This window comes from Microchirus variegatus (assembly GCF_963457635.1).
Source record: "Microchirus variegatus genome assembly, chromosome: 12".
In the NCBI taxonomy this organism is placed as follows: Eukaryota; Metazoa; Chordata; class Actinopteri; order Pleuronectiformes; family Soleidae; genus Microchirus; species Microchirus variegatus.
In genome coordinates this window covers 17,568,779-17,590,543 of record NC_139813.1, presented here as the reverse complement: position 1 = coordinate 17,590,543, position 21,765 = coordinate 17,568,779, and the positions used below count along the sequence as shown (strand labels likewise).

Below are 21,765 nucleotides of genomic sequence, written 5' to 3'. Positions count from 1 at the left end.
CTAACTGTACTGTATATCAAGTGTTTTTGTATGTATATATTATATTTGTGATGATGTATCTTAATAGTAAAACAAAGAAATATAAAACATTTTAATGTGTAATAAAGTTATACAACAAATACAGACAGAAAAAGGTCAATGCTTAATTATGAATTAGTTTCTGACTATATATATAATAATAAATACATAATAATTATAATAATAATAATTGAAAAATATTATTTATATAAAATACGTAAATAATATGATACTTTAATGTTAGAGTTTAAGCCATGAAACTGAGAACATGACGTATTTAAACCACGACATAAAGCGGCGAAGTTAGCTTCAGGTTGAACATGAGTCGAACTCTAATTGTGTGCCAACCTAGAGCTAACTTCACCGCTGATGCAGTAGCCACTTCCGCGTTCTTGTGTTTACATACGCTTTGGCGCAGTCCGTGAACAACTGAGCTTTTTTGTGAAAATGACGGACGCTAAAGCGAAGAATATCAGCGATATTCCTATCGATGGCTTCAGTAATTTAAGAATCACGTCAATATGGTCGTTTCTCATGTCTGTAAGTGACACGTTTAAGCCGCGATTCGAGATGCTAGCTCTCACGGCTAGCTATAGCTGATCGAACCTCAACGCACTGGGCCGTTTTATTGAAACTGCTACAAGACTGCGTTTTCTTACTTATATCTCATTTCTTTATCTTTTCTTCAGATTCAGTGGTCGGAGCCGTGGCTCGTCGGACTGATGGTGTTCCATGTTGTGTGTTTGTTTGTGACGGTGGTGACCTGCAGATACTACAGAGCTCAGATCTGTCACTTCCTGCTCATGGGTACGTGGACAAGAAGTTTTATTATTATTTTTGTTTTATGCACTTAATTACAGGAAGATCACTCTTTGTCAAATTAGTTTAACGTCAAAGCCAACGTCTGAAGTCATATTCTGTACCCTGGATGGCAGAAAATCACGTGTATTGTATATATTATGACGTCATTGTTACTAGTAAAAAAAAAACCTACAGTTTCAGATATCTGAAGGCCATTTGAGTACAGTGAACTGGCTGTTGTGTTCATGAAGCCAGTTTGAGGTGATTTTAACTGCGATAGTGATGGACATGCTCAGCAGCTATACCCAGGAAGACTGTGGCGTTTAAAACATGCTGTATTGGTACTAATGGGCTTAAAGTGTGCATAGAAACTACTACACCACCACCATGTCCAAGGCATAATGGATCAATGTTTTCATGTTGTTATGATAATTGTATTCTAGCTCCCTGTTCTGCTGTGTGTGTGTGTATAGTCAATCCTGTATATTGTTTTAATTTGTTACTACACCAACTAACACAACAGTTATAAATGAGACATGATTGCTAATTTTGGAATGTGTGTGTGTGTGTGATCTGACTTGTCCGACATGCTCTCTCCCCACAGTTGGTATGGTGTATAGTGCTGAACATCTGAATGAGCTGGCAGCCATGAACTGGAGGTAAGTTAATGTGTGTCGATGCTTTGCTGGAACAGGAAATTAAGTGTAATCGACGCACGCTCATTAAGCTTTATTACCGTTTGCAGGTCTTTTTCCAATTTCCAGTACTTTGATTCCAAGGGCATGTTCATATCTTTGGTGTTCTCAATTCCACTTCTGCTCAACACAGTCATCATTGTGGTATGTTTTACAGCTTATCGTCCAACTTGTCACATCAGATCACATGTCAAGAACGCTAATTGGTTGTAAGCTATTCCACTGATAACATCTGTTTGTGTGTTGAATAATTGCAGATGGTGTGGGTGTACAGGACCTTTTCTACCATGACTGAACTTAAGACACTCCAGCTGAAGCGAAAGGCCCGCAGAGAGAAAAGGGAAAAGAATGACTGATCTCTTTCCTCATGTCTGTTAATGGGCTTCACAGAGAGGAACTGACAACCTCTCCTTTGCTAATCCTGAACTTTGGAGCTGATGGGCAGATTCCTTCTTGTGACGATTAAAAAAGGATTGTTTGCTGATGTCTGATGACTGGAGGCTGCTCTTTCTGGACTGACGGTGCTGCTGGACGTGTTGCACACTATGAGATTGGCAAGGACTAACGGACAGTTACTGTTTTGTATTTAATGTAGGTTTACAGAGTGTTGACATGTACAAAAGACATGAGGCATTTTATGACATATTCAAATTCATGACTGGGGAATGTAGAAATTCAAGCCTCCACCAGGGAAATGGGTATTTATTTCTGAAACGGGGAGAGGGGACGAAATAAAGAAGTATTTTCTCGAACCTGTGCACCGGTCATAAATCTGTCTTCATCATTTTATTGACAGAAATGCGAATAGGTACTTTTACGTTTTGCAACAGCTACATCAATTCAAATGAGGTGTTGGATCTGTTAAAAATGATCTCAATCAATAACAGGTAAGTGTAGGTCGGATCCCTCACTAGAGTAAAATTGTGAAAACAAAAGCCAAACTGACTTACTACTGGGTTACTGGGTTTACCTGTTTTTGTGCAGGAGGGTTCTTCACTACATACTGAAAACTAAACATTTAAGACATTTTCAATGATGCAAAAACACAAAATGACAATAACTGAATGAATTAATGTTTTACTGTTTTGCATGTATGGCACTAGAGGGCAGTGCGGACAAAGACACAGGTGCTGTCTTCAATAGATGAGTGTCATGGGAGACCCTTTTTCTTGATTTCAAACTATTCAACAACTGTGTAGAATTGACGGGATGTTTTACATCAACCTCATAGTTATTTGAATTTCACGCCCGTTTACTTTGCCTGAATGTACCCAGTCCGGATTAGCACTATGTCATGACAGGGAGGCAGAGAAATGGGTGTGTTGTGGTGGTGGAGGTGGGGTTGATAAATTTTGAGGCTTATGATTGGATTAGGCTCCATCTTTTTTTGGGTCTCGGCCTCTCTTTGACAGAAGAACCCATCATCTCTGAAGGGGATGAACATTAGATGTTGCTCTCTGACCTCTATTTTTTTTTTGGGGGGGGGGGGGGGGGGTGTTAAAGGGACACAAATCTGGAGACTTCACGTCTTCTGAAACATGAGTCATGTCTACAAAGTTGAACAGTGCCTTGGGTCTGATTGCAGCCAAATTCACTTCATGTGTTGTGAGTTTTGCCATGCAGAGCCCCACATGTTGCACAAAATCAACACCACCACTCTTAGAAATAAAAGTGCTAAGTAGAACCATATAAGGTTCTTCGGCTTGTCCTCATAGGAGAACCCTTTTTGGGTCCCGGTAGAACCTTTTTTATAAAGGGTCAAAATGATCAAAAATCAAAAATCTTCGGGAAAGGGTTTTTCAGAAGCAAATGGTTCCAGGTAGAACCTCAGCCCTTGTAGAAGTACCATTTGGAACCCTTATTTTAGAGGTGACCGACTGAAGTGTTGGAGGGGAAAGTGTTGTGCAACATCCATCCTTCCATGAGTCAGACACATTGATGTGACCTCTGTTAAACACTTACAGAACCTTCTAGGAAATGTATTATATTTAGCTAAATTGGAGGCTCTTTAAAGAGTCCAACCAAACTGATGAAGTGTAACATGCAAAACAAAAAGCAGTAAAGTTACACCAACACTTCAACAACAAACATTTGGACTCCCTTGTCCAGTATCATGAAGACATCAAGATAAATGGTGTCAGTATACTATGGCATGTGAGCGGAGACTCACACTCGCTTTATTACGTTGCACATGTGGAACTGAAGCCTGAAGAATTAACAGTATTTATATGAAAGGCACCCGACCTGAATGAAATACAATAAATTATCATTAAGCTTTTAAAGATGATATTAGATGTTTATGATGCTTTTGAAGCTGGATGAGGTTGACCCATGAATCTATCATTTTAGGCCAATTTTCCGCCCCTCAAGTGTTGTTTGAGATTTGGCATCTCTGGAAACTTTTGCAAATAAAAATCCTGTGGGTTTCAACACGCTTTGAGTTTGTGGCCAAAGAACTGACCCACCGTTGGGTCAGAGGGGTTATCCCATCCCAGATGATTTAAGATCTCGTGCTCTCACGAACAGATGTTGGTGAAGCTTCACTTTCACTCGTGAGCAGAGTAAAAAAAAGTGTGTCTGAGTGCTTGTGGATATCTCTGTTTTGCAGCGGACATTTAAACGGCCAACTGTCAGCTCATTCATCCGCTATATGAAAAGAATGAGAGTAAACTGATGTTGTAAAAGGCCTCATCAGTGGCAGTGAAATGAAAACGAGCTTACACGATGACATGTATTCACCATGTGTCTCTCGGAGTTCTCTCTCAATTTCTATACTGATTATGTTGGCTCCCGCTCGACTTCCCCATCATTGCTTTTGGTATAATCTGCTGGTTATGTTTGGCCTGAGCGCTGTGTTTATTAGAGGTGATTTCAAACTCAAATCTTGTACTAGTTGTGAAACGGTTGTGCACATCAACAAAGATCAAATATCAATTTTTTTTTTTTAATTTGTTGTGAACAGAATAAAATATTATTGCATACATTAGAGATGTTTACATCTCTTCAATAGTATTGAGACCTCAAGTCTGATGACAGTCCTAGACATAATAAAACCCCATGTATTATATATGTACAGCTGTTTTTGTACACCAACTGTTTAGGATTTAGGTGATAAAACACCTGCAAGACATCGAGTAACAGCAAAACTTAAAGTCTCCCTACTTTTCCATCCATTACATTTTGTGCTCTAGCTTCCTACTTCTTATATTTTATGATGTTCTTCTCATATGTAAACATATTAATAACTATTAGTTTGATGCACGTTTTGGTCAGGAATAACACCGACCCAGTGAGTTTGTATTGGGGCGGACATTGACAGTCTCATACACTCAAATACTACTGTGTAAAGAAGACTGTAGCCACCAGGACGGTGTGGCGTTTCTCAAACAACAAAAAACGGATTTATCCGTCCATCACACCTACCCAGGTGAGACATTATATCAGGAAGATCAAGGCTGGCATCAGCATCAGGTTCCTCATATCCAGCACTGACCAGCTGTGCGTGATAATGAGGATCACCTTCAACATGAGCCTGAAGCTGGGCAGAGTACTACAACTGTGTGGTACCGGTGCCACCACACCCCAAAGACGGCAACAGGATGGTGGCGATGACATCCCACCTGATCAAGTCCCTGGAGTGACTGGTTTAATCTCTGTCACATGGTGAAACCAGTGATGGACCTTGCTGCAGTTGGCTTGACGGGGTGGATGATTGTCATCTACCTGCAGGACAGACCTCTTTCTCCACCTGTAGAAGTTCTCTGACGACTCTGCAATTGTTGGTCTCATCATTGATGATGACAGAGAACTGATCCAGGACTCTGTGGAATGGTGCCTGCAGAACCACCTCCAGATCAAAACAGGGAACACTAAAGAACTGCAGATTTCCGTAGGAGAAGTCAATGGACATTGAAAACAAACTGGACTGGACATGCTGCTGCTGCCCTCTACAGGAAGGGTCAGAGCAGAATCCACTGTACCTGCTTGGGAGACTATGGTCTTTAGGGATGCAGGGGATGCTTCTTAAGACCTTCTATGACTGTGTAGTGGCATCAGCCATATTTTTGGAGTGTTCTGCTGGTGCACCAGTATGTCAATAGGAGACAGGAAGAGGCTGGACAGACTGATAAAAGCCAGGTCTGTCCTGGGATGCCCTCTTGACCCAGTGGAGTTGGTGGGAGAGCAGTGAGTCTATGATGGACAACTTCTCCCACCCTCTGCAGGACACCATCAGCGCCTTCACTGACAAACTGAAAGATCCTAAACACTCTCTATCTGATAGGACACAATTTGCAGTTAACACTTTACACACATTTAGCAGCCTAATGCAACTTAACTGTGTGATGCATTTTTCCACAATTGACCATTAATGCAGCAATGTGCGAATATCCCACAGTAAATGAAGACTTATTTCCTGCTATGCACAGCGCACAGTGTTTTGCAATTATTTATGAAGTGTGCGATGATTGCCGAGTAGTGTTCATGCATTAGCTGTGTGTGTTGTCTGAGCGTGGCAGTGTTTGGCTTGGAGTAAAGACAACAGTAGTTTTTACTCAATTATTTGATTTTTACGAGACAAAACAAAGGTTTTATGAGCTCAGCATGAATTTTGAAGTTCGCATGTTTCACATTTTGAGGGAAACTACAGGAAATGTGTTTTTGCAATTCAGGAAAAAGAAGTGTAATTCATCCTTTGAATACAAAAATACATACATCGACACATGAAATGCTCTTATATTTACTCATTAAGTTTGCTTGAAACACATATCACATGTTTATCTTTCAACTTAAAGGTGGTATATGCAAGAAATGTATAATATTAAGATTATAAAAAGGACCATGATGAGTCACCAGAGATTGAGGAAAAATGTCATCACAAAATGATTTTTAATTTTCATACTGCAATTTATGTGTTGTCTCCTTCTACGTCCAGGTTAAAGACTGGGGAGGAAAGTTTTGTGCATTTGCAGAACACCACATAACACGCAACAAGTCCAACTCCAGTCTGTCTAATTGTTATATGCAGGAGTAATCAGACTATGAATCGCATTAGTCCGACTAAGACTAGCTTGATTTTAATTGGACTTAATCTTAATCTGACTAAAATCTAACTTTTAAAACACATGCAAACTCACCAAGGAGAGAAGCAAAACGATGCTCTGCAGAGGAGATGCATTAAAATAAAGACAGCTGAAAAGTGGAGAAGAAGCTGATGAACAGTGGTAGACATGCTGGTGTGGATGCTTTCCTCCCACACAGGAAAACACAGGGAAATTCAGCCAAGGTTATCTAACAATGTCTCTCTCCCAAACTCTCATGCACATGTCAAAGGACATATTCAAAGTATATTGTTTCTGCAGTCTATTGCTGTCGTATTGAAGCATATACTTTCACTCCCTATCTCCGCCTGTTGCTGACACGCTCAAATTAACCAAATAGGTTCCATACCATCCGTCTTCTACCGCTTTATCCTACACATGAGGGTCACGGGGGTGCGTTGATGCCAATCGCAGCTGACATAGCTGGCCAGTCCATCACAGGGCCACATCTATCTATAAAGCAAGTTGTGTCTGCGTGTCTGTGACGAGCATATCTCGCTGATTGTTAGTCAGATCGCCCTAAGACTTTGGATATGGGTTGAGCATGGCCCCATGGTGCACATCCTTGATTTTTGAATTTTTTGGAGGTATTTTAATTTTCACTGATTTATCACGCTACACCAGGCAGGCAGCGGCTCATCAGCAGCAGCTGCACTGTCTGGAGCGGAGAAGTGGGCTGTTCTCACTGTGGGTGAGACATTTTCACACGGTTCACCGCAGAACATGGTGTTGAAACGACAAGGTGTCCATTCACCATGCACGCTACTATTTTGCGGCTAACTTGGCGAACCCGTTTCCAAAGGTAAGCTAGCGAGACTACAATTAGCATTAGCGTAGGGCTGACATAATACAAACACTGTACCACCTCATTAGGTACAACGCAAATGTTTTGTAATTTTCGATTAGCATTAGCGTAGCTAGATGTTGTGACCGACTACGTTCTTTATCATGCATTACCATAACTGAAAATTCGTCTTCAGTTCCCACTATAGGAATACATACTTCCTATGGGCACTGCACTAGTACAGTAGAGACAAACAACCATCCACTATCACTCACACAGTCAATTTAGAGTGTCCAATTGGCCTAATCCTCAAATCTGCATGTTTTTTTTTGGACTGTGGGAGGAAACCGTAGAACTCGGAGTAAAGCCACGCACACACAGGGAGAACATACAAACTCCATGCTGAAAGGCAAAGCCAGGTCTTCTTGCGACAAAGGCAAGAGTGCAAACCACGACACCAATCCAAACAGGTTCCATGTTTATGACAATAAACAAACACTGGGAGATTTCTATGTACAGTATGTGTGTATGTGCTGGTACATGAACACAGTGTATGGGTTTGGATAAGTGAAGGCAACATATGGTCTTGCAGCAGCAGCAGCAGCATCTTTCAGCTGGTTGAGTCACAGTGTGAGTGCACGCTCTATAATACATGACTCACTCGGTGTGTGCTTATGAATGAGTCACTGTGATCTAAATGATTATAAAGACATATTTTTATTAGATGCATTCTGCAGATTGGCGAGATATGAACGCGTCTGCTTTCGGACAAACGTTGCGATAAAACCGGCAGGAGTTACAGTAGAATGCGGTTTTATATTTGACAAAATATCAATGAAGCCTTTATTAAATGATTTTATGCTTGATCAAATGTAATACAGTCTCTAGGATACAGACTGAAACACTTTGGGGGGCTTGAAATCAGTGAGTCACTTGGTCTCACGCTCATTGAGTCACAGATCAAGGTATCAGTTTCTGCGTGTGCAGATAGTGGATGATCGGCCTCTTTCATCAACGTGTGATTATTACATGGTTATTCCAATGTCATCTAAAAGAAAATCTTCTTTTTATGATATTTTGGTACGAACATATAGTGGAGTCTGATGAAGATCACGATACTCAACAGCATCAGATTAGGAACAATTGCAGTTTTATTGATAACAAATCTAAGAACATTTTAATTGAATAATGTGAAGAATCCCAGCAATAACTGCATTCACGTGAAATCAATCATGAAAAAAAGGGGGGAAATAAAAAATAAAAGCACAATAAAAACATTGACAGCACTATAGTTGATGCCATTAGTGTGTCAAAAGTAAGACAAAACACATTTTAAATATAAATGAGATTTATGGATAGATAAATTGATTGCATATAGAAAATATCTCGACAGTCACAAGAAACAAAATCAGATTAAAAGTCTATAGAAGAATGGATTATAATTCACATCAAATAAATAAACTGGAAAGTGTCAATGTCTCTGAAATTCCATTGTTTAGAACTGATTTATTATTGGGGGTTTTATCAGCATAGGGTCACATGATCAGTGAACATATATATATATGTGTGTGTGTGTGTGTGTGTATATGTGTATATATACACACACAAATAAACACATATATATGTATATACACACACACATACACATATATATGTATATACATAAATATGTATATACACACATATATATATATACATATATGTATATACACACATATGTATATACACACACACACATTTATATGTATATACATATATGTGTGTGTACATACACACATATGTATATACATATGTGTGTATATACATATATGTATATATATGTGTGTATATACACATATGTACATATATACATACATGTGTATAAACACACACATATATGTATATACATATGTGTATATACACACATATATATACATATATGTATATACACACATATGTATATACATATATGTGTGTATATATAAACCATGGCTGGAGGAGCTGCTGAATAAAATCCGCTTATTAATGTCCATTCACACACGTCTGTCTGCACAACGTGTTCACTCCAGGGACAGTGTCCCACTTGTCACTTATGCCAATTTGACGCTCCTATCTGGAATGCATGAATCATAGTCCATTATTGTGATGAATTATAGAACTTTTTCCACTTAGAATGACATGTTTATTTCCGGTCATAGAGAGAGAGAGAGAGTTCTGAACAGAACAGAAACAATGTCATATTTTGTTTTCACCTGAAAACAGGATCTGTGTCAAGCGATACTATCAGACATGACCCTGTATATTTATTGTGTGTCCATCCGGTTACCGTAAATAGTCTAGCAGGCTTATTGAAAGCCAGGAAGGCACCGAGCGTCAGTTGGTCCAGAACGACCATGTCCAGGACCCCCGGGTCAGATGAGGAGACTTCAACCATCGTGTCCTCATATCACTCTAGATCAGCAGTTACCACTTTCGTATCTGGTGACATTTATAGATGAAGTTGTTTTCATCTAATATGATGTGGGTTTTTTTGCTTTCATCAGATAGCGTTTATAAGATACTCTGTCTGTTCTTTGACATTGCAGAAAATCTAATTGTGAATGTGCAGCTAATGTATGGGGTGGTGCGGTTCATAAACCACAGACCAGGACTCTGAACCCTCACATCCATTCTCCTCAACTTGTCATCTTTCAGCCGCTATAGTGATTTCAGCACTTTGAGCAGGAATGTTTGAAAAAAGGTACAATGACAACGCAAAAGGTTCAAACATGGTCAGAGCACTTGAGGAGCAACCACTGAAAAATATATAGGTTTTCTTTCTATACAGGAAAAGCACAAATCCACTCTGTGCCATTATGAGAGCAAACATGTTGAACCAAACTGTTCCCTTATCACAAAGACAGAAGTAAAAGTGTTGAACTCAAGCAAACAGCAGGTTTCACTGACTAAACTCCTTTGTCATCACACCATTTTCCATTAGCAAAAATGACCCCAAACTGCTGACCTCTAACCTCTTAAATCTAAATTCCATCATTTATCACACTGCATTTAAAAGAGCAAGTGATTGGAGTCGTTTTCTATTATTTCTGGAAGGGGAGAAAGTCATCGAAGCCTTTCCTTTGACATGTATTAGTTTTTTCTTTAATTCTATGCGTTTGGAAACATGCTGATGTCTTGAGATAAATACCATTAAATGGTAAACTTAAGCATGATATTGTTGAAATTGCACTTACACAAACTCACAGATCACAGTAGATTTCAGTCACACGTATCCAGAACTGAAAACTATAGTATTTCACACTATGACTTGGATCTAATCCATTGGTTCTCAAAGTGCGGCCCACGGGCCAATGGCCGCCCGCAGAACCATTTCTGGTGGCCCGAATTACAGTTGATAGTTTTAAACCAGAAGTTTGTTAAATGTTCATTGGTCATTACTGGATACAGACCAATAAGTGTAAAAAGTAGAACTACAATCTGGTCATTAAAATTATTACAAATGGGATTTCTTTCCGTTTGGCAGCCCTCAGTCCAATGTTGGGTTCCTAAATTGGCCCTCAGGTATCAAAACTTTGAGAACCTCTGATCTAATCATACTGTGTAAATTTCAGCGGGCCAGATTGAACTCTCTGGTGGGCTGATTCTGGCCCACGGGCCGTACGTTTGACACCCCTGCTCTAGACCACGAAGAGTGACTCATAGAACTGTATTGGAAGATGTGTTGCCACTACCATGCACCTTATCTGCTCTTTTTTATGTTTGTTGATGTCATTGTAAATAATGAAAAAACAAACAAACAAAAAAAATCAGGTGAGACACAGGAAATAAAGAGTCAGAAGATGAAGACAACAGGAAGTGGCGGGAATATCAAAACAAATAAGAGGATGTTTCCTTACCTGAGAGCTTGATGCGTTCAGTTGCCTTCAATTGGTTTGACAAATCCTGTCGTCTGTGATCCTCAGTCTTTTATTCATCATAAGAAAAAATCAGCTAAATCACTCTGAGTCTTTTGTGAAAGTTGTGTAGTTTGTCTCCACAGCTTTAGTCAACTCAACAACAGCTGAACTAATCAACTCATTAACTCACCTGGTGCTGCTTGAGCTGCAGCAGACCACGCCCACCTCCACACGTGACTTTCAAAATAAAACACCCTGGTTAGTAATTAGTCTCTATTAGTTACACCTGTGCAAACTCGACTTGAAGAATTCTTTGAATGTGCGTAGAACTAAAATACGTTTTTCTGTATCTGTGTGGAGTCAAACCACAGAACGGTTCGAACGTGGAGTTAATGTACCATGTTGCCTTCTGCGGATGTATATACCTATATGTACATATTATATTATACACCTATTATATACTATTATGTCAAGTTATTTTTTTTCTATCTTTTTTGCAGATATTATGTAAAAAGGACATGTATTTTTATAGAAAATGGGTACATATATATATATACATATGTGTGTGATACACACACATATACACATGCATATATATATATACATATTAAATATTTAGTAATGTTAATATTTAGTAGTAAATATTTACATGTGTATATATACATATACACATACATACATATATATATGAAATATTTAGTAAGAAAACACACACATAGACGATGTAACACGGCCACATGAAGCTCAGACGTACGTGAACTCTTCTGATTGCAGTGATTTTGAATTCATCACTTCGACGGTGCTCTGTAACGCGTTCTGTGTGGATTTGGAGAAAATAATAATAACTTTTAAGAAGAAGACAGAACCTGGTTCTTAGCGCTGTGTTTCATTTCGCAATCATCTGTGGACTTTTGACAAAACCACAGTTTAAACTGTGGTTGGAAACAACTACAAAGGCCTGGTCTTCACAATGAAAGTAGTCTTAAAAATGAAAGGTTCACTGCGGCACCATGTTGTAGTAAAAGTAAAAAATGTGTGACACACATTTTATCCTTGTGATGCAAAATTGCCTACTCTTTTTTAATTTTTTGTCCTATAATTCTTTGTCCTATAATTCTATCACATTTGTTTTATTTGTGCATTTGTCCTGTTGAGCAGCCCAGTGACCTTTATACTTTAGTTTATCCGATGTTCACTTGCTCTCTAAGAAAAGTTGTGTATTATCAAATTAAAACAAAATAAAAGGTCTCTGGACCTCGGTGCACTTAAGTTTGGGAGCAAAAGGGACCAAAACCCGAATCTTTCCTATCAGGAAAGTAAAAGGACCAGAGCCAATTATTTTGTTGAGCAAAGTTAACAGTACACTATGCTTCGTTTTATATCCTATCCAAACAACTATAAGTCAATTTTCTATGTCATATTAAATTAGTCTTGCTGTGCACATGGCAAAACTACGCATTAAAAGGGAATTTTCCATCGCTTACAGGCCACTGTTGGGCAGACGAGATGTCTCCCAACACACGACAATGAATCACTTAAACGGTTTGAAAAACATACAAAATGGTCACCACAATGCTCCTGCTTTTGCAAATCAGATACAGCACATTATAGCGCAGTGATATAATAAGGATGAAAAAACAATCCGTGTGACGCACATATTCTACGTGCAGGAAACACGACACAGTTAGTTACAACTACTGTCTCTTCCACCGTTTTATCATTGTTTTACACAGCACAGTCTCACTGAGATTGGCTGCCTTTAGGAAAACACGATCAAGGCCGGATGCTTTTTTTCTCAGCGTGACTCCTCTTCCATCGCTGCAGGGCAGACTGCTGGGTGCCCGTGTAAAAATAATAACGCACGGTGCTGTTCGCCTTGAATCACCTAAATGAAAGCTGAACGCACCCCGCGGATCACCGGAGAGAGTCGTCAGGAAGTTGTCTCAATGTTTGATCTTCACACGTGAGGATGACCCACTCAGAACAGGCAGGGGGAAAAAAAGCACATTACAAGGATGTTTGCATGGTGTACTGCTTCAATCCGTCATAGGTTTTTGGCTATAAACCTCTGCAGATGGCTTTATAACAACCGTTGTTAAAACTGTGAAATCATTACCACTAATTTGTCCTGGGCCGACTGAATTCAATCTTAAATGTCCCATATTATACCTTATGTCTCCAAGTTAACCTAGTTCCCTGGTGTCCTAATGAACATAGCAGTTCAATCACTCTGCCAAAACAGCCCTGTTCAGAACACTTTGTTTAGTAGTATCTCTTTAGGTCCACCTTAAAATAATAATAATAATACAAAAAGTAAAACAAAACTTATAACTTATAACAGTAGTTAGCATTTGGAAAAGTGATCATTTGCAGGCTCTAGCAGACACATTGCCGTCATATATAACATGTATCCACTGGACAGATGAATCCTCTGAGGCTGGAAGTTTGTGTAGCACTCTGTGCTGCACTGTGGAGCCAAGAATATAACTTTTTCGCGGATTTCACGTACTTCCAGTTTTCCAAACCTAGTTTGATGACGACAGGGTGCTGCACGTTTTTAGGAGCTTCAGTCAAACGCCTGTTTAGTGACCGATCCTCTCCTGTTGAGTGATTCTTCAACAAGGCTTTTATTGTGAAATATTTGCATGACCAGTGGATTGGTGGTTTTATTTCAAGAGCCAAATCCTTATGTATATATATATATATATATAAAACACATTAAAAGGTGAAAAAAGTAAGGGTTGGTTACCATCGATAGAAATATGTCTTTCTGTGGATTTAAAGAGTGTTGGGAACATTTTTGACTAATGCAAATACCCAACTCACACAATATATAACATATTATGCCTTCAAGTAACCCGTGAATATTATAAATGAATGGACAAACAAGCAAATAAATAATGAAAAACACAGACATCTGATCTTCCATTTTGAAGCCTTGAGATTTGACTATATCACCATCATCTGCAACCAGCCTCCTCATGGACAATCCCAGCTGTCAATAGTGTCCACTGGTTATCTTCTACTGTCCTCTAAATAACATAATTTAAAGGTTTTTTTAAAGGTTTATTGACATTATAAATCTATTATCAGAATCATTTTTTACCATAGACTAAACTGACTTTTAGTCCCCGTTGGCTTTTTAATATATTCTTACTTCCTGATTAGCTTCATCTGGCAAACTGGTAGATTGTGTCCATCCATCCATCCATCAGGGTCACGGGGGTGCTGTGCTTATCTCAGCTGACATAGGGCGATCGGCGGGGTTCACTCTGGACAGTCCGCCAGTCCATCGCAGGGCCACATATAGAGACAATTCACTGTGGGAGGAAGCCGGAGAAAACATGGACACACGGGGAGAACATACAAACTCCTTGCAGGAAGGCCCTTGTTCCAACCGGGGCTCAAACCTGGGAACCCGGGTCTTCTTGCTGCAAAGGCGAGAGCGCTAACCACTACACCAACCGTGGGCCAGTAGATTGTGTCCACTGGATTCAAAAGCTTATTTTTCTATATCTGATCTGTTTATTAGCTTTCCTCTCCAGGATAACACTGACACGGGCACCATCTCCGAGGGAGTGTTTAAAGATTCAAGCCCCTATAACTGATTACCGGTTACACGTGTTTGACTTCCGTCCCTGAAACAACATTTGTGTCACCGAGGGGCAATATCCCATCACAAGACGTAATGCAAACACTCGTACTCGTACTAGAAAAAACCTTCTGAAATCATGACAGGTCTGAACTCACTGGAGACGGAGAGGAAAGGAGCGATGAGAGACGACTGCTAAGGCCCTTGAAAAACATCCCCATCGCCAACAATTTCCTTTTCTTCTAAAGAAGACTTTATTGCATTATTTAAAGATGACTTACCATCTGCCTCTGCAAAAAGATGCATTGTCCCATTTGTCAGCCCATGCACATACAGAACACATGCAAGGTGGATAAATGGCTCACAAGCCCCGACTTGAGCTTTGTACGATGCACCCCTCTGTTCTTTGTCATCGAAAAAGGAAAGACAAATAATCCTTGTGGGCTTTTACCCTTTACCGCTGATACCATAATAGAATTTCTGACACAAAACTGATTCTGGGAAAAAAACGGAGAAATTCATTTCCAAATTCAAAACGAATGGTCGCAGCAGGAATGATGTCACCGATAACGCGATAAAGCAAAAGCGGCCATCTTTAATCCGGGGTTGCAATTGTTGACGGCGTGTGATGAAAAAAAGAAGTCACGAAAGCAGCTCAAAGAAACAAGACATACGTACATGTCAAAATATGTAAGCCCGTTTTTACACAGCGATACCTGGCACGAGCTCCCACCGCGTCACGCCCGTCTTTTCATCCATTATTGATGAATAGAGCTTGAGAGCTTGCTGCTCATTTAGTTTCATTTAACAGACCACGCCACAGCCTTTAAAGTATATGTGCCTTTGGTTAACCTGCACTTCGACCCGCATGCATTATTGATCTGAATAAACAAGGAGCCTCAACTGAACAAGTTGGGTTCAAGCCACAAAGAACTCAGTGAGATCATGGTCCACATGACCCTATATGTTCTTTTAAAGGTGGGGTAAAGGCAGCATGGTGTGCACGTTATTGGGTAATAATTCCACTATAGGCGCTCAACGTAAAGTAAATCAAGTGAGCTGAGAGAGAGCCAGACTCCTGCACATCGTCAAAGACGGCCTGGGAAAACCTGCCCCGTGACGGTAAAACTGACAAAATCTAAGAAGAGTCTCAAGGAAAATCCACCAATAAAGGGAAAAACAACACTTATATAATACTCGTGGAGATGCTGGAGAGAGTACTGAAATACACTACCGTTCAAAAGTTTGGGGTCACTTAGAAATGACTTTATTTTTGAAGGAAAAGCACTTATTTTCAATGAATATAACATTAGATGAATCAGAAATACACTCTATACATTGTTAATCTGGTAAACAACTATTCTAGCTGCAAATGTCTGTTTTTAATGGAATATGTACATAGGTGTATAGAGGCCCATTTCCAGCAACCATCTCACATCATTTGTCACGCTAAAGCGACTATCATGTAAAAAGGCCTAATCCTTCATTAACCTGTCAACAATATCACGGAACTGAGTGACTTATTAAGAAAAATGTTACGAGCGAATCAGCGACTTGTAACATTTGAGAGGTCTTTAGGTCGCGTCACTTGGTAAAAGCTCCTGTCCTTGACTATCTCAGCTCTCACTTCATACGTCTTCCCTTTATCTCGTCGAAAATCGAAGCGCGAGACACTTTCAGTCAAAAAGGGGCTTCGCGGAGGCTCGTCTTTGACAAGACGCCGTCTTTGTCCTCGGTGTCCGTGGTTTGTCTGCGCCTCTGATCTATGGACTAAAAGTGATGCGGCTTATCTACGGGGGGGGGGGGAGGATGTGAAACAGAACAGGAACTGTCCTGGTGAAAGAGGACACAAATGTATGGGGAGGGAAGTAATAAAAGGTGTGAAGCCACCTGTGTGTGGTCAGCATTTAATAAAGAAAAGCAGTGAAACAATGTTAAAGGTGCATTATGTAATAAATCTAAAGCAACTGGCCATAAAATCCTCCTAATATGTCAAAGAGACTCAGGAATAATGTTCATATAACAAACTGAACTCACTAACAACAACAGTACAGACAAAATATTTGCATTAAAAAAAATATTTTGCAGACTGCAAATCACGTTTAGCTTTTGAAATCATGTTTTGGAATGTGGCGCCACCTACCGCCATCTACCAACCATTGCAGTCAGTAGAGTCTCAGCTGCCGAGCAAACCACGGGTTGCCAGTTACGTCAGAAAACGAAACCTAAAAGACCTCTGTATATTTTGAATTTGAATGTAGTAACCCGTTTTCGGCCACATTCTTACATATGGCACCTTTAAATATGAATATTTAATGGAATATTTATCGGCAAAACTCAACACAAAAGATGAGCTGTATAGATGCTTCAAATAGTGCATTTTTTTTCTTTTTGTAGTTCGGCCTTGTTTCTCTACATTATTCATCGCCTCATCACGGTTGCCATTTACCTTCACTTCCTGCAGCATTTTTCCACCTGTCATGCATAAATAACGAGTCACTGGTGGGGATTCCATACGACGCTGCAGTGCTTTTTTATAACTTCTCTGTTGTCAATATGTATAATGACAGATTAGGGAGATGACTCAGAGAGGAACCTCAATTCTCTTCAGGTTGTTTCCATATGATCACGAAAACTCAGCAGCAAATATCTAAATATTTTAATACAAAAAGTGCAGGGTAACAATGAGATGATAATCAGGCAGAGAATGCTGGATTATATTTATTCTGCTTTCCAGTTGTAGTTGGAGGTTGAAATTTCAGATGATTCTACATAAGTCATCTTCACTAGCACATTATTCCTCGCTTGATGTCTGAGTTCACTGTGCTACATCCTCATGCCTCGATTAGATCTTGTCATGGGACACTGCGCTTTGTCACCAGTGTCAGAAAATGGTGAAAGAGTTATGAATGTTGCCACGCATACCGAGCTGAGATGGAATCACGCTTTCCTGCGTCAAAGTTTCGCCTCGGAGAATATGCCATAAAGAAAATGAGCATGTGATTCCTCGTTTTATGTATGTGTTTCATCGCGCTTTGACAAACCTCATGGCCGTGATAATCATAAGACTCTTCATCAGCTCTTCTGCTCACGTAATGTGACCATCTTATCCATCATGTTGTTTTCACTGGGACAGTAAGATTTCATAATTAATACCTCCTTTGGTTGCTCATTGATCAACAGTTCTTTTTGGTCCCATTATTTTTAATTTAACACAATGTTTACAGGATAAAAAAACAATAAAATCCAAAAACCAAACTATAAAATCATGTTTCCTTTTGAAAAACCACATACATTAAATCTGAAAAATAAGGAACACACTTGAAAAAGCTCTTTAAATCATATCATGGCTGTACAAAACCATCTGCCTGCTATTTTTTGACCACTGTAAGCGGTTAAAATACAGCAGGAGCTTTAGTTATAGCAGCTCAGATCTGCACAGTACACACACACACATCATGTGATGACTGTTGCACAGATTTATGACGCGAGGACATACAATGCAACTATATGACCCAGTTTAGTTTGCTGTAATGCATTTTATAAATGTAATAGAACAGCAAAACTGCACATGGGATATGCAATATATACAGTATGAGGAGATTTGGGAATGTGACGTCATTGTATTTGTTGTCTATATGGAAAACACGAGGCCCTGCGTTTTTGAGATTTTCCCACTCTGGGAGGTCCTAAAACAACGTCTCCGACAAAAAAAGGACGCATATTCACCTCGACCTGTTTTTGTGTGGACCTCATCTCCATTTTCAAATTTTTAAATTTCAAATTCAGAAATGGAAGCTATCGCAGCAAAGATACGCAAGTGAGCTTTAGCTGTAGAGAGGATGGCGCTCTCCTCCATTGTTGTTTGATTTTGCTGCCCTGTCTGTGCAAATAGAAAGACATAATACATATATAGCTATATATATATAGATGTGATTTGAGTGCACATATGTGACACGTATATCTGTTTCCGTTTGTCATTGTTACACATGCAGCTTGATGATCCGATCGATTATTCTCATCACATGTTGGAGCTACACGGGGGGAGGGTCTGAAAAAGGAATGTGCTCTGAGACGTGTGTGGCCTACAATGAGTCACCTTAAAGAACCATGGAACCTGTTTGTGGTTAAGCTTAAGTCATAACCCTGCAGGGGTTAAGATATTTTTTTTTTATGACTTAAGATTTGAGATGTTTTGTGCTTTATGACATTTTCAATGTTTAACCAAGAACATGACATTTCCCTGGCGTTAGGTTCTCCACTATAAAATATACATATATTTAATGAGGCTTTGAATGTTAATGTGAAGCATGAGTACACTCTTAGAAATAAGGGTTCCAAAAGGGTTCTTCTACAAGGGCTGAGGTTCTACCTGGAACCATTTTTGTCCTCATAGGAGAACCCTTTTGGACGGTTCCACCAAGAACCCTTTTAAAACCCTTTATTCAGTAAAGGGGTTTTAAAGGGTTCTCTGGATCAAAATGGAACCATTAGTGTTACGAAGAACCCTTGAAAAAACTTTTTTTTGGGAAAGGAGCAAATGGTTCCAGGTAGAACCTCAGCCCTTGTAGAAGAACTCTTTTGGAACCCTTATATCTAAGAGTGTAGCTATATTATAGACAACTTATAATACTAAATATGATTGATAGCTGTTGTCATGAACCGTTTGAAAGGGAAAATGTCTTCTTCAAAAGCACATAATGGCGTCCAATAGTCAACGTTAACATCCGCAAAAGCTTTAAAAATCAGCAGTCCACATTGTTATTGTTGTTATGGGTGACATTATTATTATTATTATTATTATTATTATTATTACCAGTGGCCATGATATCCACACACACTTCCTCATCACTTGCTCTGCAGCTTAAGCTTAATCCAGACAAGGATTCTTCTTCCTCCCTTAAATTCCTACATTCCAAGTCTCCGGTCAACTCCCTTGTATGATTATTTTGTCTGTCTGTACATTAAAGATTTTCTTTCTTTCTTTCTTTCTTTCTTTCTTTCTTTCTTTCTTTCTTTCTTTCTTTCTTTCTTTCTTTCTTTCTTCCTTCTTAGTGCAAAATGGAACACCTGCGTTGAATGTGTGTCCTTTGACACAGAGGAGGAGGACACAGCAGTTAGACGGTGCACATTCACTGTTTGACTCTTTCAATGAATCTTCCTGAAGGAGCAGGGAGAAAACCTCCCACTCTCTCTCTCTCTCTCCACTCTGTGCACCCACTACATTCCTCTGACAACAGTCATGTCCACTTAATGTTGGACTGCATGTGTGTGTGTGTGTGTATACCTGTTATTCCTTATGTTGTGGGGACCTAAAGGCACATTATAGGGACTCGTTTTCCTTCATGGGGACAAAAATCAAGTCCCACATCAAGTAAATGACTACATTTTGAGTTAGGCTCAGTAGGTTAAGGTTAAGGTCAGGTTAGTAGTAGTATAATCCGTCTCCACCTTTCCTGGAGAAGAGAAGACATTTACCTGAAAGGATCTTGAAATTGAATTATTTGGCAAGATTCAGAACAAACCTTAAGTGGTACTGTATATCACCTTAAATTTAAAGTGTTTCTCAAATTCTTAAGTGCAATAATAATACAAAATGGCTCATGTTGGAAGTGGAACATGGAAATCTGTTTGGGTTGACTAGTTGAATAGTACGGGCTAATGTGAACACAACCTTGTTATTAACTTCAGGGACATTTTTATTTATGTTTAAAGAAAGAAAAATACACTCTGAAAGAACCAACGACAGCTCATTATCAGTAAATAGTAAATTGTAGCCATGTCTAAATTTAATTTACTTGCATGAGAAGATGAATCCAAATGAATGATGCAGGTTTTGTACAAGTGAAAACACAGGAGTAAATTAATACTGAATACTGAAAATCTGCTTTAAGAAACTGCTGCTGTGTTTTTACAAAAACTATGAAAATCACCATCATTTTCTACACCTTTAAATACTTTATATACTCAATAAAATGCCAGGACTCTGGAGTGTGAAGCTGCACATATTTCATAATAAAAGCCTTGTTGAATAAAAGCATGAATTGAGGAGTCTCATCATAGTGTACTGTAGCAGGTGGAGAGAGCAGGAGGGAGGGAGGGTGAGTCGATGTCACACCTTTTTTTAAAAAATGCAGAAAAGCTGAAAAACAAAGTGACTTTGGGAAAAAAGTCCAAGAGGATCAGTCACTTGATCAGGAAGTGAGTCAAAGCTCATAATCACGGTCTTTTGTTATTGTATTGATTGAGAAAGAGAGCCTTAACTGGCAGACATCACATCATCACATAAGAAAGCCAAACAAATCAAAAGTCTCCTCCAACCAAGTTTTACTCACTAAATAACAAACAGAACTTCTCTTTACAAACCTAATCTTATCCTCACTAGCAGTTTAGAGCGTAAACTTAACCACTGTGCTCAATCAAGTAAAAAGTAATGTATTTCTTTGACCTTTATTCAACCAGGTAAATCAACTGAGAACTAATTCTCATTTGATTGTGATGATGATCGGACAAGAGGCAGCATGAAAACAAGGCACACAAACAACACAAAAGGGATACAAACAATATTAAAGTATGGTGGCCCTGGAGTGTCAAACACTACAACATTGAGAAAATGGAAAGACATTAAGAAAACACATAGACAATAATAAAACTCAAAAAAATTCATAAAACACTAACACTTTAAGAAAACACAAAAACATTGAGGAAATGCAAAAACATTAAAGAAACACAAAAACTTTAAGAAAACACAAATCTAATGTGTTCTGTTTTGCTAATGTTTTTGCACTTTCTTAAATGTTGTAGTGTCACTCCAGGGCCACCGTATCAAACCATTCATAACAGTCACATGTATGAATATAAAATATTTTGTTTATAGCAGGTCATTTACTCATAAACTTAC

General features: G+C 39.1%; 1 protein-coding gene across 1 annotated transcript; it reads left to right on the top strand.

The window, feature by feature from the left end:
* Positions 1–419: 419 nt before the first annotated feature.
* Positions 420–2,193, top strand: tmem18 (transmembrane protein 18). The gene is made up of 5 exons (XM_083898922.1): positions 420–558; positions 708–825; positions 1,424–1,478; positions 1,565–1,658; positions 1,772–2,193. The coding sequence occupies exons 1-5, from the start codon at positions 466–468 to the stop codon at positions 1,868–1,870; spliced, it is 459 nt and encodes a 152-aa protein (XP_083755048.1). The 5' UTR covers positions 420–465; the 3' UTR covers positions 1,871–2,193.
* Positions 2,194–21,765: the final 19,572 nt, after the last annotated feature.